At 39.1% G+C, this 15,504-nt stretch overlaps 1 protein-coding gene across 3 annotated transcripts in view; it reads right to left on the bottom strand.

The window, feature by feature from the left end:
* Positions 1-545: 545 nt before the first annotated feature.
* Positions 546-15,504, bottom strand: part of MBTPS2 (membrane bound transcription factor peptidase, site 2) — a 37,192-nt gene continuing 22,233 nt past the window's right edge. Inside the window, exons 9-12 of one of the 3 annotated variants that reach the window (XM_049834975.1) lie at positions 14,055-14,250; positions 7,656-7,731; positions 6,236-6,300; positions 546-5,097 (exon numbers count right to left, since the gene is read on the bottom strand). In XM_049834975.1, coding sequence (XP_049690932.1) covers positions 5,057-5,097; positions 6,236-6,300; positions 7,656-7,731; positions 14,055-14,250 — 378 coding nt within the window. In that variant the 3' untranslated portion in view covers positions 546-5,056. Of the gene's footprint in view, positions 6,301-7,652; positions 7,732-13,857; positions 13,923-14,054; positions 14,251-15,504 lie in introns of those variants that run through there. The other 2 variants (XM_049834974.1, XM_049834976.1) reach the window with 2 other exon arrangements.

Raw genomic sequence — 15,504 nt, forward strand, 5'->3', positions numbered from 1 at the left:
AAAGTAACAGCTTGTCCAATAAGCAGCAAAGGACAATTTAGTTCTCGGTACAACCAACCTGGCTAACTCCAGATGAGTTTGCTCGAGAACCCGAGGGATAAAGCTCCCTCCTCAGAGATCGCTAACCCACCGGTCACCCCGCGCCCACGCAGCCCCCCGAGAGCGTCTGGGTACCGAAGCAAACTCGTCCGGGAGGAGCCGGGACGCGAGCCCAGCTCTGGGCTGGCCCGTACAGACAAATCGAAGGCTGCGGTACCGAACATCACCTTAACGTCGTTCGAAGATCTGAGGTTTAAGTTCTTCATGCAGGGACTGGCCTTAACGCCCAGAGGTGGTTCCTCTTACCTTGCCTACGGCATCCTCCATCCAATATTTCACCACAGCCCAAGCTAAGGGAAGTCTGTAACTGCACAAGAGAAGAATTACACGGGAACGAAGCCAAGAGAGAGGCATTTGCTCCCGTAAGGCAGTCGCTGCGTACCTTGGCGGCATTAAGATGAAGCTAGCTTTGCTCCAGAACAATGTGTAGGTGTCCGCCTGGACGTACTTCTGTGGTAACAAACTACTACTGCGTAGGCTGGTAAATAAGGGAAAGTAAAGGGACAGTTAGTATTAATTTTAGGTGGTGGTCAGGTGCTGAAAAGGATAGTGGAACCTCGTGATACCTTGTCTGTAGCCAGAGAGAATAAAAATTGCATATAAAGTGTATAAGAAAATATGAGAGAATACGGTAATTGCCACAAACAAGGAGTTATGTTGCTCTTACCTTATTTTTAAAAAACAGATTTAAGCACATTAACAATCAAACAATGAATTTATTTGCAGGATACATTTATCATACATAGAAAACAATACTTATTGTTTGCTTGATTAAATAGAGAAAAAAGCAAAACAAAAACACAATACATTATTCAAAGTGTTCCATATATTTGTTAGCTGACATTTTCAAAATGAAGCTTTCTTGTTTTTCTTTTTTTTTTTTAAAACATGATCATGAACAATGCATAGTGGGAACAAAGGGTCTAGAAATCTAACATTCCACAGCTGTGAGTCAGTGTGAAAAATAAGGCTATGTAGAGGGAAAAAACCCACAGTGAATTTCAAAACAATACATATTCCATTGACAGACTTCAGATAAGATCATCTGAGCATATGAAATCTAAAAGCAAAGTTATGTAAGGAAAGGAGGAATTTAAAATATTAATAAACAACTTGGGAAGGAAGAAACTGGACTTCTCCAGTCATGGCTTGGAAATAGCCTCCAAACTTTCAAACTAGTGTCAAGTGAAGGTCAGTTACACTATGATGCTGCAAAAACCAACCCCAGATGAACATCTAGAGGTGAGAAATATCCAAGTCCATTTTACTAAATAAACTACAACTACCCATACCACTTATTCGGCACGTATTTATCAGTGGAATGACAAAGTAAGTGTTTAAAAAAAAAGTTTGGTCACCAGTCACTGAATGATTCAGTGAAGGGCTGGAAAACATATCTGTGTGCTCTGAAATGTTAATTGCAAGTTCTTTTCACGTGCCATGCCAATGTAAATGGCATGAATGGAATTGCAGTGTCATATCCTGCTCTTTGTTCCCGGCCTTTCACACTGGGTCAGCAGTGTGAAGGTTTCATAAAGCTGCCATAAACGGAGGTTCTTCACCGCCCTCCGTCGCTGCCATCTGCTCTTCACATGATCCTAGCGGATGAGTCCCAGGAACACGACTCACAGAGCCGGCGTTCTCTGGCAGTATAAAATAACTGCTAATATTGGATCTTATCTGAGTTAGATTCAGCTTCCTTACTCACAAGGTCACAAGAACAAAGCTGAGGCAAGACTGGTTGTGGGAATTGGTCTGAATGCACATTTGTAAAATACACATTTTATACACAACTATTTATTTCTAGAGTTTAACTCGCATCTTTTTAAAACAATTAAATACAGACTAGGCTACATAAACCTTTACAACCCTTCTTCATCTGTCATAAATGATATCCAGATACAAATTCAGACCTTTTGGAGAGAAGACATACAGAATTTGTTTAAAAAATATTTGCTAAAAGGTCACCCTTTGCCATCATTTAAAATGTATAGGAAACTATTGGAAAAAGTTGGATTGTTGATGTTCTAAACCAAACAAAAATATATCCTTATTTCAAGAAAGCTGAAACACCCTGACTGCCATGGGGAGGTCTGTCCTGAAAACGTTATTTCTTTAGTATACTCTACATAGTCTCACTCATCCCAGTTATCATTCAGAACAGCCCAAATAGCAGCATTTAGAGAGTGATGGATTCTTAGGCTGACCTCTTTTAGCTGCCCTGAAAAATCTGTTTACCGTGCTTGTAGCTGAGGCATCACAGAAAGCAAGAAACAAGTTTTCAACATCAGCTGAACAAAACTCATGCAGCTGTGGTTGCACTACAGCCATCCCTTGTCTTCTGTTAATAAAGAAATTAGATCAGTTACAGGAGAAAAACAGTTGCAATTTTAAAATCCAGAGAAAGCCATGGAATTCACACAGGGAAGGAAAAAGAAAAAAAGCCTCCATTGCAGAGTATGGAGGGCTGCTGTAAATTATCCGTAAAAAAGCAGCAGTACCGACAGTGGCTGTGTGTGTATCTATTACATGTATGTATGCATGTATAGACACACATATACACAAATGCAGAATCACCATCACAAAAAAAATAACTGTCAATACAATTGGTCGTTTCATTCTAAATAAAAAGGATGAGTTAACAGATTTTCCACTGTGGCTCATAAATTTGGGCTGACTAATCTGCAGGTTTGTCTATACTTTTTCTAGTGAAGTCTCTTTCATTTAACTTGTACGGAAGCAAGCTGGTTTTGATTTCCGAGGTTAACAAAGAGTGTGTAACATCCCACTTGCTAAGAAGTTAGCCATTTTCATGTCACAGCATGCATTATCAGAACATGCTATGGAAGTCTTTGCTGATATAAAAAAAATTCTCATAAAAAACAAATCAGGACAATGATTATAATTACGGAATTCTCCTGGCAATTTTCAAGTAAAAGCCATGTATAACACATCCCAGTGTTAGACATTATTTTTTCCATCTGATACAGATTTAAAATGCATAGTATGTACATAAATAGCAGTATTCATCCAATCTTTAGGAGTGTTCTGGTTTATGCTGCAGTCAATATGCCCTATAATTATATTGATGGATTCTGCATTAAATAATGTTACATTCTGAGGGGCTAATTAGAATGAGAAGTGGAAAGATTTCATTTTAAGGAAAGGCTTCCTTTCAATTTTTACAAAAACAGAAATAGAAGAAACATCGCAAATACTCCAGAGTAAAAATCTGACATACAAAAACCATTCTGTGTCCTTCTGTGTTCTCTTACTAACCAAACAAAAACCCAGCAAAACCCCTCCCAGTAACTATATGCATGGCACTTGCTTATCGGAATGTAATCCGTATGTTAGGATTATAGGAGAACGAAATGGATCCACTGAACAACTTTTTCTTCAGAGAGTGGTCCAACTTAACTACTACCTTTGTCCACAGGTAATCCAAGATGTGCTGGGTCACCATTCATACCCGGTTTGCTTTAAGTCTTGATTCAAAGCACTTGTACATACCTAAATCGACTCTTATTCAGTAGAATGCCAGCACACAGAGAAATGGACCCATGAATTATTTCTAAACACTTGTGTCTCTCCCATATAAGAGAACCAGGGTCTTTACAGTGTACTAGTGTGTCTGTTTTGCTAAAACCATAACCGATGTCTTCTCCACCCTCTTTTTGATTATGAAGTCAAACACAGACTGAAGTTCTACTTAGTATAACTGTGGCTTTCAGTGATTGTGTAAAGCAAAATAAACTGGATTTAGTTTCGTTTGATAAAACATGATGTTTTGGTAGCACATTAACTAACGAGGAACAACCTGCCAGCCTCATTACAGCAGATGTAATTTTTGTATGCTAATTCAAAAACTTTGTGTTTTTGACTCTTTTGCCTGCATCTCCAGGAGGGGTACGTACTATGCTGAAAGATTGTCCTAAGCAGTTGTAGCCAACATGAATATCTAAAGTCTCAAACTTGAAATGTTTTCCACAGAATACTTTTGAAATCACCATAGATTTGTGAATTGTTGTTGTTGCTTTAGATAGTAAGACAGGATCTGTGCTGACATGCCTGGAATGTCATGACGGAAATGATGGAAAATGAGAGGCACCTTCTGCCTGACAGAGGTGAGCTTCAAGAGACCCACCCAGCCCGTGGCAGCACTGGAGAGGTAAGTAAACTAACACAACAACAAACAGATGTGCTTTCTCATTACTGCTTGCATCACCTTAAGAAAAGAATACATCATCAGTAAGCATGAAGGCTACTGTGCAAAAATACAGTAACACATCAGTGGGCGAATGCAAACACCATCGCTATGAATCCATGCAGTAGCACCAGGAGTTGGGCTCAACCCCACTTTTAAAATTACCCTGGCTTTTACCGCTAGAGCCAAGAGAATCTCTGCTGGTTGGTCACGAATGCTTCAGTACTCCATGCAGGCCAGCATCCGTGAGCTCAGCTTCCACTTCAGTTCTGGGTGGAAAGGCCATTTCTGTAAAGGAACTCGGAGCTGCAGCAGCTCTGTACGAGCTGTACAAGCACCGTACCAGCCAGAAGTTGCAGGGTCTTTTTCAAAATTTTCCTATATCAAATATTTAGGCTCCCAAACTGGAGCTTTTTTTTTTTTTTTTAAATATCAGCCTGTATTGAGGCAAGGCTCTGACTGAACCCCGTTTATATAAACACAGCAATATATCACAGGAGGACATGACAGTCCATATATAATCCTACTAGGTAAAAAAATATTACAGACTTAAAGAGCTTCGAAGCGTGTCAGACACACTTCAGTCAGCAAAACACTGACTGTTCTTCCACTGTTCATTTAAGAACAAGGATATGGTCTGTATTCCCCTCAGAAAACAAAGCCAAACATTTAAATAGTTCAATTCACAACCACATTCTTCCTCTAAACAATTCTGATCCAAGACCAGCGTCAGCTAAACATCTTCCTTAGCTATCTTTGAGCAGAATGAATCCTAGCAAAGGAAAACAAACCTTTGAAAGACAGAAAACCATCAGTGAGTTACTGTACACATTAATGCATAGCATTGGAAGATAGACACCATAAAAACAACAGGTTTCACTTTTAACTGTAAACAGGTATAATAAAGTATTCTTTTCTGAGTAAAACAACACAAACATTACTTATCACTTAGGAATAATTGGGCACAGCATACTTCAGCACTCAGAAACTAAGTTTCAGTTATCTTGTAGCTATTGCTGACAAATATTGCCTTTAAAAAAAATCTTCAGCTGCTTATGGTAATATACAACTGAATGTGTAAGAAACATAGACATGTGGGCTTTGTTATCCTCCCACACGCCTCATCTCACCAGATGTTGGCACTTCTCATCTACGTCCTGAGGACAACATGCTTTCAGTCATTGTGGCCAGCTGAAAGGAAAGATACTAACCCATATGGCCTCTCGCTGCTCATTAACACATGGTAAGCATTTACTTAGCTTTTCACCATTTTGAGATCAGACATTAGGGCTTCTTAAGAGTCCAGTTTGGTAGAATACCAGATAAAAAAACAAAACAAGACACTCAAGACTATGCTGACTGAGAAACGATCAGAACCCACACATTTTCTGACAATTATTCAAATTATAAAATAAAACCTAAGTGTTATTTTCTCCCCCTTTACAACTGTTTGAGGCCAAATAATTCCCTTATGTTGAGAGCCAAATTAATGAAGTCTTAGGCTTTTTACTGTGAAACTTTACAATGCAGTCTCTCCAAAATTAGTACAGTGCTTAAAGAGTATATAAAAAGGTTCCTACTTCAATTAGATTTCCCATGACCACAGGCACAATGTTGTACAGTTTTAAATTAAAACAGCAGCCACCAGTGATTGTTCTTTCAGTGTCATTTTAAGGGAATTATTTCTATCTCAGTACTGGACAAGTTTTAAAAGGCAATGGATTCATTCTTTCTGTGTACTCTGAGAACTGATGGAAGTGTATCCAATGTTCTATCGTGCTGTCACCATCCAAAGTCCCAGTGCAACATTGGCAGCCAAAAGTGCACTACCAGCAAGCAAAATTAAAAAGCCAACAAGCTCTCTGTTTTGTTTTTCTACAATCAGGGAGCTCAGAGTGGCTTCCAGGAATGAATTTAATATCCACTGACCATCCAAAGCGAAGCAGGGTACAGCATTGATAACTGCCAGTGCTCCCGACAGTGAAATTAGGTACCTGGTTGACATTAGTTAAGGTTCATGAATAATATTCAAGAACATGTAAAAAAAAAATACTTAAAACAAAACATATTTTTTATTTTGAGTATGCAGAGACAAACATACAAGGGTTATTTTTTTTAGCTGCCGTTCTGTTTCTCAGAAATTTTAGGAGTACAATGAGTTTTACACCATAATACACCAGCTCAAGAGAACTGCCTGTACAGATCCATTTGCTTTTAAGCACTAGGTTTGGATCCTTAAACAGCCTGCACTCTTCACAAGTCAGATGAAAGAAGGAGACAGCAAAATCGTCCTTAAAACTGCCCATCTTCCTCCCTTGCTTTGTGTGGTTTTGGAGGAAGATTATAGCTCTGATACCATGCCTGAAGTAAGAAGGTATTCTAGACCTATGACCTAAGTATGAAATAACGATTAGGAATATTTTCCAAAACACTCCCTTGCTGGAGTAAGTAAATGGCTAGAATATAATTGGAAATCTGGCTTCTCTCTCCTACGTACCTGTTAGCCAGAAAAGTTGAGTGGATTTCTGTACGTGCATGTGCATGTGAGAATGAGGCAAGGGTAGATCATTTTTATTGTTGGTAAAGGCTTGCTAACTGTAACGCCTACCTCCATCCTATAATGGCCGGACAAGAAGACATACGACTCAAAGCAGCTGGGTCAGTGTGAACCTTGGTGTGTTCCCAGGAAAGGGGAGCTTATGTAGCATCTTTACTCTAGTTTTATGGGCTACACTGAACTACACTCTTTGTTCTATAGCCATGCATAAACATTTCAGTTTCTAAGGCTAAGGATTCTTGGATTAGCCACATTCAAGCCTACTAACCTTTATGTATGTGTATATATATCACCTCATTCATTAATAAGCATGTTTTAACTGAATTAACATCCTGCTTTTTGAATAGGCTGTTTTCTTTTCTGTTGAAGGAAAAAAAAAAAAAAAAAGAACGAACCATACCCTGTTATTTAGTTCAGTATAATGACTCAAAAATGATAAAACTCTGACATACCAAAGCTAGCAATAACATCTCATTTGTCCTGCTGTAAATTCAGGATTACTTTGACTTTCTCATTGGAGCTGTTGAGACTCACCCTCAAGAAAGAGTTAAAAAAAGCACTGACCAAAACCATCCTGCTAAGCACAAGAGAGACTGCACTTTGAGCTTGGCACATGGACAATAATCAATGCAGAGATGGGATAAAGATGTCAAAACTCTAGAGAAATGTTTCAGAGCTTCCTATCTAAAAATGATATCCAACTGAAATTTTGCTGGGTCACCAAATTCTAAACAGTTCCCTTCTTGCCTTAAAAGCAAACAAAAAAAGCCCCAAACATACTTCAAAGGATACTTGCAAAATGTCTCTATCACCACAGGCAGATCGATGCTTAGAAAGTTCTGTCGTGGTACAAAACTGCTGAGACTTACTGAAATGAAAATAAAAAAAAGACACAAAACATGAACAATTGTTCCAGGATTATAACATTATGAATTTTAGATTGTAATTTTGCAGAAAAATCAGATCTGAAATGACATTTCTTCAAGGATGAATAACCAATCTAAATATGGTTTTGCTTGGTTTTTGTTTTTAAAGGAGTGCAGCTGTTAAATCTTTCTTAAACATGATCACTATCATAGTAAAGTCACTCCACAAAATACAATTAGCTTGATTTCAGCAAAACGAGATCCAAGATATGTATTTTCAGAGGCAACTGGACATCTGTAGTCATAAAGACCACATTGTGTAATTTAAGTCCTTTTCAAAGCAAAACATATAAAAAGATATTATAGTTACCAGACTTTTTCAACATATGCAGTCCACATGTATACATTCATACTGTGGGTGCACACGTGCACTTTCTCTGAAGGCCAGAAAACTCTTCTCTTGCAGTACCTGCAGAAGATCCCCCCGACCTGAGGCTGAGTTCCTTGTGGGTAGGAGCAGGGCAGATAGGGACCAGAGTTCTGGAGTCACTCTGAGAAAGCAGAGGCTAGGAGATGATGCACAGCTGCATTACACATCTCAACACCAGTTAGCCAGTACCTAGGTAGCTTCTTTTTCTGTCTTCAGATGACACCGCAAGTGACTCCAAGATGCAACCTAGTGCAGCTTAAAAACCTGGGAGGTGGGACTCTGCATCCTTCCTATAAGTAGTGACTGGAAAATGGCTGTGTCAAGCACCACATGACCTTGAAACACTTCTTTAGTACTGTAACTTCTTTGAAGGTGCACGTGAAGCTGCAGCTGACTTCATGTCAAATGTTTATGCGAGATTCCTCAAGGAAAACTGAGGTAGCTTGAGACCTCCCAGAGTGCATGCTGTTAGCGCAGGGATGCTCCACCTGTGTTGTCTCATCAAAAGTCAGTAACCAGCAGTCTCCATCTGCCAGCCTCAGGGACCATTTGAAAGCCTTAGCTCCGTGACAGCTGGAAGAAAGTCACCTTTCCTACTAGAAGGCTCCACTCACAGCATAGCAGAGTCTTAACCCCAGAAGGAAGAGGTTTAGGTAAATTAAGGCAGAATTAGAAAATCACCTTAAGAACGAGCTTGCAGAGTACCAACAACAGTCACTCTGTCCCTAAAGAACAACTTTGGACGCGAGTTGAGGTCAGCCACAATGGCCTGACTTTTCCCTACCACCATGGGAAAAAGTCATTGCCATAAGAAATGCCATCTCCACAGAGGTATGTGAAAGCAAGAATTCAAATCCCACTCAATACAAACATCCCTTGGGAAAGGAACAATTTAACCCACCCTTTGAGAAATTCTAAAACCATAGGCCAAGAGGACACTGGGAGCCTCACAGCACTAGTACGTAACGTAGCAAAAGCGCTGCTAAATATGACTTAGTTAAGAGCAAGATCAGATTTCTTCAGGTTCAATAAACAATTCAAGGACCCTGGAACAAAGGTGAGGGGAAAGTAGTTCCAAAGGCACATGAGGCAGAGAACTGGTCCACTCAGTCACATAAATACATTTTCTCCTGTTAATAGAGGCCCTTCTGATGAGTCAGAAACACTTATTAGCCTAACCAGCAAGCATACCATGGGATGGAGATATTTGGATAGCAAGGAGTCCCAAAAAAAGAACGTGTTTGGTGTGGCAACAAGCAGAGAACTTTCCAATACCAAAGCTGCCGCAGCTGTGCCAAGACAGCTTGAAAATCACATTCTCCTTTACCTTAGCTTAAGAAAGACCTTTGATTTAGGAGAACTGAAAGAAAATAAGTAAGTCTGTTGGACTACAGAGTGAAGAACAAAACAGATGGAAAGCCTGGACACCACCCAGCTCAGAAAGTCAGAAACATCCAAGTCAAGTGATATCCAAAGCAAACAACTCGTCAGGCTGAAGGCTGGTATCAGAACATCTGATCAGACCTCTTGTTCATGAGCCAAAATAGCAAAATGGCTGAGGCAGACAGTGTATTCAAAAAGGTTTCAAAAGACACACACTGCAATGTACTGTAATTTCAAAGCTTGACTGCCTCTTGGCAAACACCTAGTGGCCACTAACAAGTCACCATCCTGAACCTGAAGTTGTGCCTACATTGAGCACGTATCACTAATCTCCCTCCCTCTTTGTTACAACAAACTGTCATCCCTGACAGCCACTAGACATGGATTTAAACTCCAAACCTTGCGGCTGAAGCAATCTCCAAAACACAAAGAAACTCCAGGAAGTTGCTGGACTGAGCTCTAGACACAATATGAGGCAGTGAATTTAGTGGCTGTAATGGATCAAACCTAATGGCAGCAGGCAAATCTGTCCTTCAAGGAATAACAAAAGAATTACAGAAATTATGTTCTCCGGGCTTGTCTTCAAAAGACACTGCTGGGAAGAGATGAACAGCAATGAGGCTGGGTGAGAGAAAACAGTCATTGTTTTCCCACTCTAATTAAACAATTCTTTGACCTGGAATTAACATTTCTTTTGTTGGCTAATGCTAGATGGTGTTGGCAAATATTGAGAAGAATGCACAACGGACACAATTGTAATTAGAAGTGATTTGGAGACTAGGTTGACCAAAGAGCTTTTCAAAACCTCTTCATGGGGAAAAGGGCATGTATGCTATGGAGGAGAGGGACAGTACGGCATGAGATATTTCTGTGTGGTCTCCAGAAGAACTATATATGTAACCCTTTCAATATGGGTTGAAAGCAAAGAAGGATCATCCTCAGCAGTAATGCAGAAACAAGCATGGAAATACTGAGAAACCAGACTGTACTAGATAGACCTTCATCAGGGATTATGGCTGTTGTTGCCCAAAAAACTGCCACAAAGCTAGGTAGTGGCTTTTTTTTTTAGAAAAGGTGGATACAGCAGAAGTATAAGACTGGTCCAGCTGGGGGAAATTATCTTCTAGGTAAGTGTTGTGGAAGGTAGCAAAGCTGAGCTACATGAGCGTGCAGACCACACCTGAATGAGACATAAACAGCATGTGGCGATAACAGGACAAGATTGTGAGGCTATAGTAGCGTGGGAATGTATATAAATTACAGAGGCCGTTATTATGTCTTGGAGGGCTTTAAGGACTTTGTTTAGCTGCTTAAAAGTAGTCGTTCATGATAAAGCAGAACTCTGTAGCTTGCTTAATGCCAACCTATCCTCTGACTGGAGGAATAAGAAGATCTGGAGCCAGTTTGAGCCAGGAAAAGGAGGTGTATTAACCACTAGCCTAAAAACAGGAAAGAGAAAAAGCCCGCCTAGGGATGGGAAAAAGGACCTGATGAGAGAGAGGACGACTCCAGACCCAAATACTACTGTTGGACCAGACTATGGTGTGAGGGGCAGGAACTTAGACTGCCCAGGGAGTTTAGTGTTTGGGGTCCCTCTCCGGAGGCACCCAGCTCAGGCTGTCTGAATCTGTGCACCAGAGGTAGGGCGAGTGTGTGTGCGTGTGTGGGCAGCAGCTTCTCCCTTAACAATAAGTTTCCATCTTCTTTTCGTGAAGGAAATCTTGCAGTTTTTGATCCCTGATGGGCGATGCAGATACAGTGACATTCGGGGCTATGATCTTCCTTCAAGCAGTGTGCATTCCAAATGCAAACATTAGTCACCAGATTCTTCCCAACCAACGAGGGCCAGAGAAGGAAGCCAAGATTTTGCAATACCAGAAATGCCATGAAGGAATAAAAAGAAACACTGCAAAGTTGCACGCCAATAATGACAGGGCCCTCCATTTCAACCTTACATTACCATCTGTCCAACATAGGGAGAGCCTCTAGAGCATAACTGGCCTGTAATAAGAAAAGTCTAAAAGTCTTGAATAATACCATATGAATTAAACCCACAGTATGAATTTATACTGGATTACATTAGATACTTTTTACAGAGAGAATGCTAATTAAAAGGATTAATCAATGTGTCCATCCTAAAAACATGCATTCCTAATCATTCCTTCTGGTTTAGTTTTGGCCAAATCTCCAGCATTGTAAGTTCATTTAGGATTATGCTTCTTTAAATTTTCTTTTTTTTTTTTTTTTTTTTACTGAAAACAAGAACTATATATAGCATCCATATCAGCAAAAAATATTTTTGCTAGGATATTTTACTTTAAGGAAACAGAAACATTTTATAGAAGTAAGCTGTATAGCCTATTTCTTTGTAAGTAGCTAATATGGATATAAATTTTTAAAAGTACTGTATCTGGAAGTTAGCTTAAAATAAAACTATGAAATAATTACTGCTTCTCCATAAATCAGGACTATCATGACAACAATATAAGCCTAAGTAGAAAATAATACATGCATAATCTTAGAATGTTTTTCAAACATTACTTTAGTGACATTTCTAGGGAAAGTAAAGTCATAGTACACACTAGTGCAACTAGTGCAATTAACTGTGTGTTAAATGTAGCACCACTCTAAAAAGTAATGTTTTCTGCAGGCAAAAAGATCACACTAAAGAATAAGACATTTCACTACAACATATTTCTATTTCAAAATTCACACAGTAGAGGAAGAAATTATTTTCCTTTCTTAACTGTAAAAAAATGGTTACCACACTCAGAAAAAAAAAATCAAACCTGTTGGCCCCAAGCCAGTATTGAACAGTGCAAAGTTAAGTCTGAAATATTTAGAAGTTGTTTCACAGGAATGCATGCAACTCTACGATAGTACAGTAGACTACCTGCTGCCCAAGCCAGGATCCTGTAATTTTAGCTCCGGTGTTTTTCCAATGGGAACATAGAGCATAGATTGCATTTGCAGCAAAGTTTGTAATAAAGTCAAGCTTTTAGCTTTCAAATTAACACATTCAATGTGCAATTCCCAGGGTACAGTAAATCACTTCAGAATTATATTCCTGTAAATACACTGTAAATTGTATTTTCACACAGGAACCTCTTAAAGTAGAGCTACCTCTTTAGATGTAGTAACATTCTTTTCTGACTTCTGAAAGACTGACAGGTTCGATTATTTTGCAGAATTACTGTTCAATAGGAAACACTGACTGAAACTCCATTGCTCCAACATATTGGAAAAGAAAACAATATCAAGTGTTCTAGAGTACCTACAGTTTGTATTGTTAGTGACCAAGAAAGGGAACTTAAAATAATTATCAAACTCTAGTCTTAAAATTTGTTGCTGCATTTGGAATAGATAGCAACACACAGTTCTATATTTGATGACATCACACAGGTAAACAATGTTTTCCTCCTAAATGGCCAGAGGGCAGAAATAACAAGTGAAGAGATCATATTTTGGTCTTAAATGAGGGTTTATTGTAAACAAGTAGAAATAAATAATTTGTCACAGAGTATCAAAATATGAGCAGCACAGAAAGATAAAGACTGACAGATTAACTAAAAATATGTTTATGCAGGAATGCTAATCTATTTACACTACCAGATTTCATCACTGTTTCTAAAGCTCTTTTGTACCTAATATCCGTGCTTATTCAGAAAAGTACAATGCCTTGCTAAGGAGGCAGTTCAAGATGTCTGAAGTAAAATCTCCCCCTGCAAAGTACAGCTGCCTGTGAGGAACAGGCAGGTTCCTCACAGGAAGGGACAGTAGTTTAACACTTCATCCTTTTTTAAGCCCATCTGAAGCTGATTTTCACCATGCTGCTCAAGCTACTAAGTAGGGATGTTGGGGAGTTTGTTCATTCTTTCCAGACTTGCTCCAAAAGCAGAATTACTTTTTACTTGCATACCTGGCTCAAGGATCTAAGCTTGCCTAAAGAAGAGCCATAACACATTTCAAAGTAAGGAACTAAACTGTTATACATAATTTAATTTACGACACTCAAATATATAAAAAAATAATCAGGAAAAAAATATGTTGTTATTGTACTTGTGGCTCTGTAGTCATGGGAATCTGTCACAGATACTTGGATATTAGGTGTGATTCGGTCATGCTAATATTCCAGGCAAGGTGTTAGAGCAAGATGCCCTAGAAATTTTACACAAGCATTTTGAGAAGTTCATGTGTTAGGAAAATGCAGGCGCCTGGTTCCCATGACTAACCTGAGTGAGATCTATTATAGAAATAGCCCTTTCATACTTTTCTGAAAAAACAACCATCTCATATCACATATGGTTTCTATTACCTTCGTAACTCATTGCACTGTGCACATTTCATTTTAGGCCTGAGTAGTCCATGTCTCTCCACTGGCTGTAACAAGAAATGGATTCTGCATTAAACAAGTTAACTGACAAGTGCTCCAAGACCTCGTTCAAGCAGCCAGGCAAAGTAAACCATATTAGAAATCTTTTTTGTTAAACTGTTTTAATAAATAATACCAACCTGTGTACTGAAGATGCATGGGGTGTCCTACATACAGCATGTCAATATGGGGTGGATGTTTTACCCTGATTAGCCTTGTTTGGTTCTCTAAAGAAGGAGTCACACAAAAGCTTGGAACAAAGTCTTTCTGGCAGTCCATGTTGGTTCGACAAACTTTGCTGGCCTCAATAACTTTTCGTGCTGGCAGACAGGCATACTGCAAAGGGCATTTAAAATGATTATCAAATTTAAAGGTATTTTCCAACAGATCAGAATAAAAGGTACTACGTATTCCTTTTTAAAGCAAAAGAAGTGCCTCACTGATATACTATCAGCCCAAGAAGAGCTGAAATCTGATTTTTTGGGTTGTGTCGTCAAATCCTGCAGAACCTCTACCTGATACCTATTCAACCTGTCATTCCATTTTTGGTGGAATATGGAAGAGAGGGTGTGCACATGTATCAAAATAAAAACTATTTTTAAAAAGGTACACACATGCACAACAAAAAATCAAGACATTTAAACATAAGTCAGCAATTTCTAATGAAAAGAGCCTGCATCAACATACTAGTGACTTACCTGTGTAAGGAGTTTTAGTCTTCATTCATCTAAAACCTCATTTGGCTGAACAAAACCTTATGCTCAGCAAACAAACCAACAAACCTACCGGCTGTGTGGTAGCTAAAGAAACCATTCTCAACTAAGACGAACACAGGACTTAATGCAGTGCTGTGTCCCAAGTCCTACTTACAACACTCTTTCACTCTGCAGTCTGAAAGACCAGATCTTTCTTGCTCCCCATACGCCAAGGAGTACAGCAGAAAGGAACAGGAAATTGTTTTTCACCCTCATGTCTCTCGCAAAAGCTGAGTGATAATTTTCCTTTTGTTCTTAAACACAAGTAAGGAAAGTTCTTCATCTACTGTTTGCCTTAGGCAAAAAGGAAAAAAAAAAAAAAAAGGATTTCTTGCTTCTTAACCTGATAGTTACACTCCCCATAGATGCATGAATGTCAGACACTCTCCACTAACCTCAATACAAGCTCTTTCTATTCTAATGAAGGGGAGAGGGCACACTTTCAAATACTGCTGCAGAGCACTGCAAAGACTATTTGAAATAATTGTTCAAATCTCACAGTCAGTCTAGGGACACTTGAAGGTCACAGGCTTCTGGATGCTTTTATTTCTCCTGTGTTCCTAAGTAGCAGCTATGAGCTTAAGAATGTCAAAGCTCAGTGGGATAGCGATTTATCAAATCTTGCTGAACTCCAGGATGTTACCAGCCACTGTCACATTTCAAATGAACTGCTGCTCTGTGCTCAATTCTCAATGGTTAAATATCACAAAAACACCCTGAAGTGGGAAGTCTACCATCATAGAAACTATAAATATAGCAGATGTAGGAACAGACTTATTTCCATTTCTTTGGGTATTTATCACTAGAGGTCAAAACAATAACAAACCGGTATGGG

Source organism: Accipiter gentilis, chromosome 32, assembly GCF_929443795.1.
Source record: "Accipiter gentilis chromosome 32, bAccGen1.1, whole genome shotgun sequence".
Classification (NCBI taxonomy): domain Eukaryota; kingdom Metazoa; phylum Chordata; class Aves; order Accipitriformes; family Accipitridae; genus Astur; species Astur gentilis.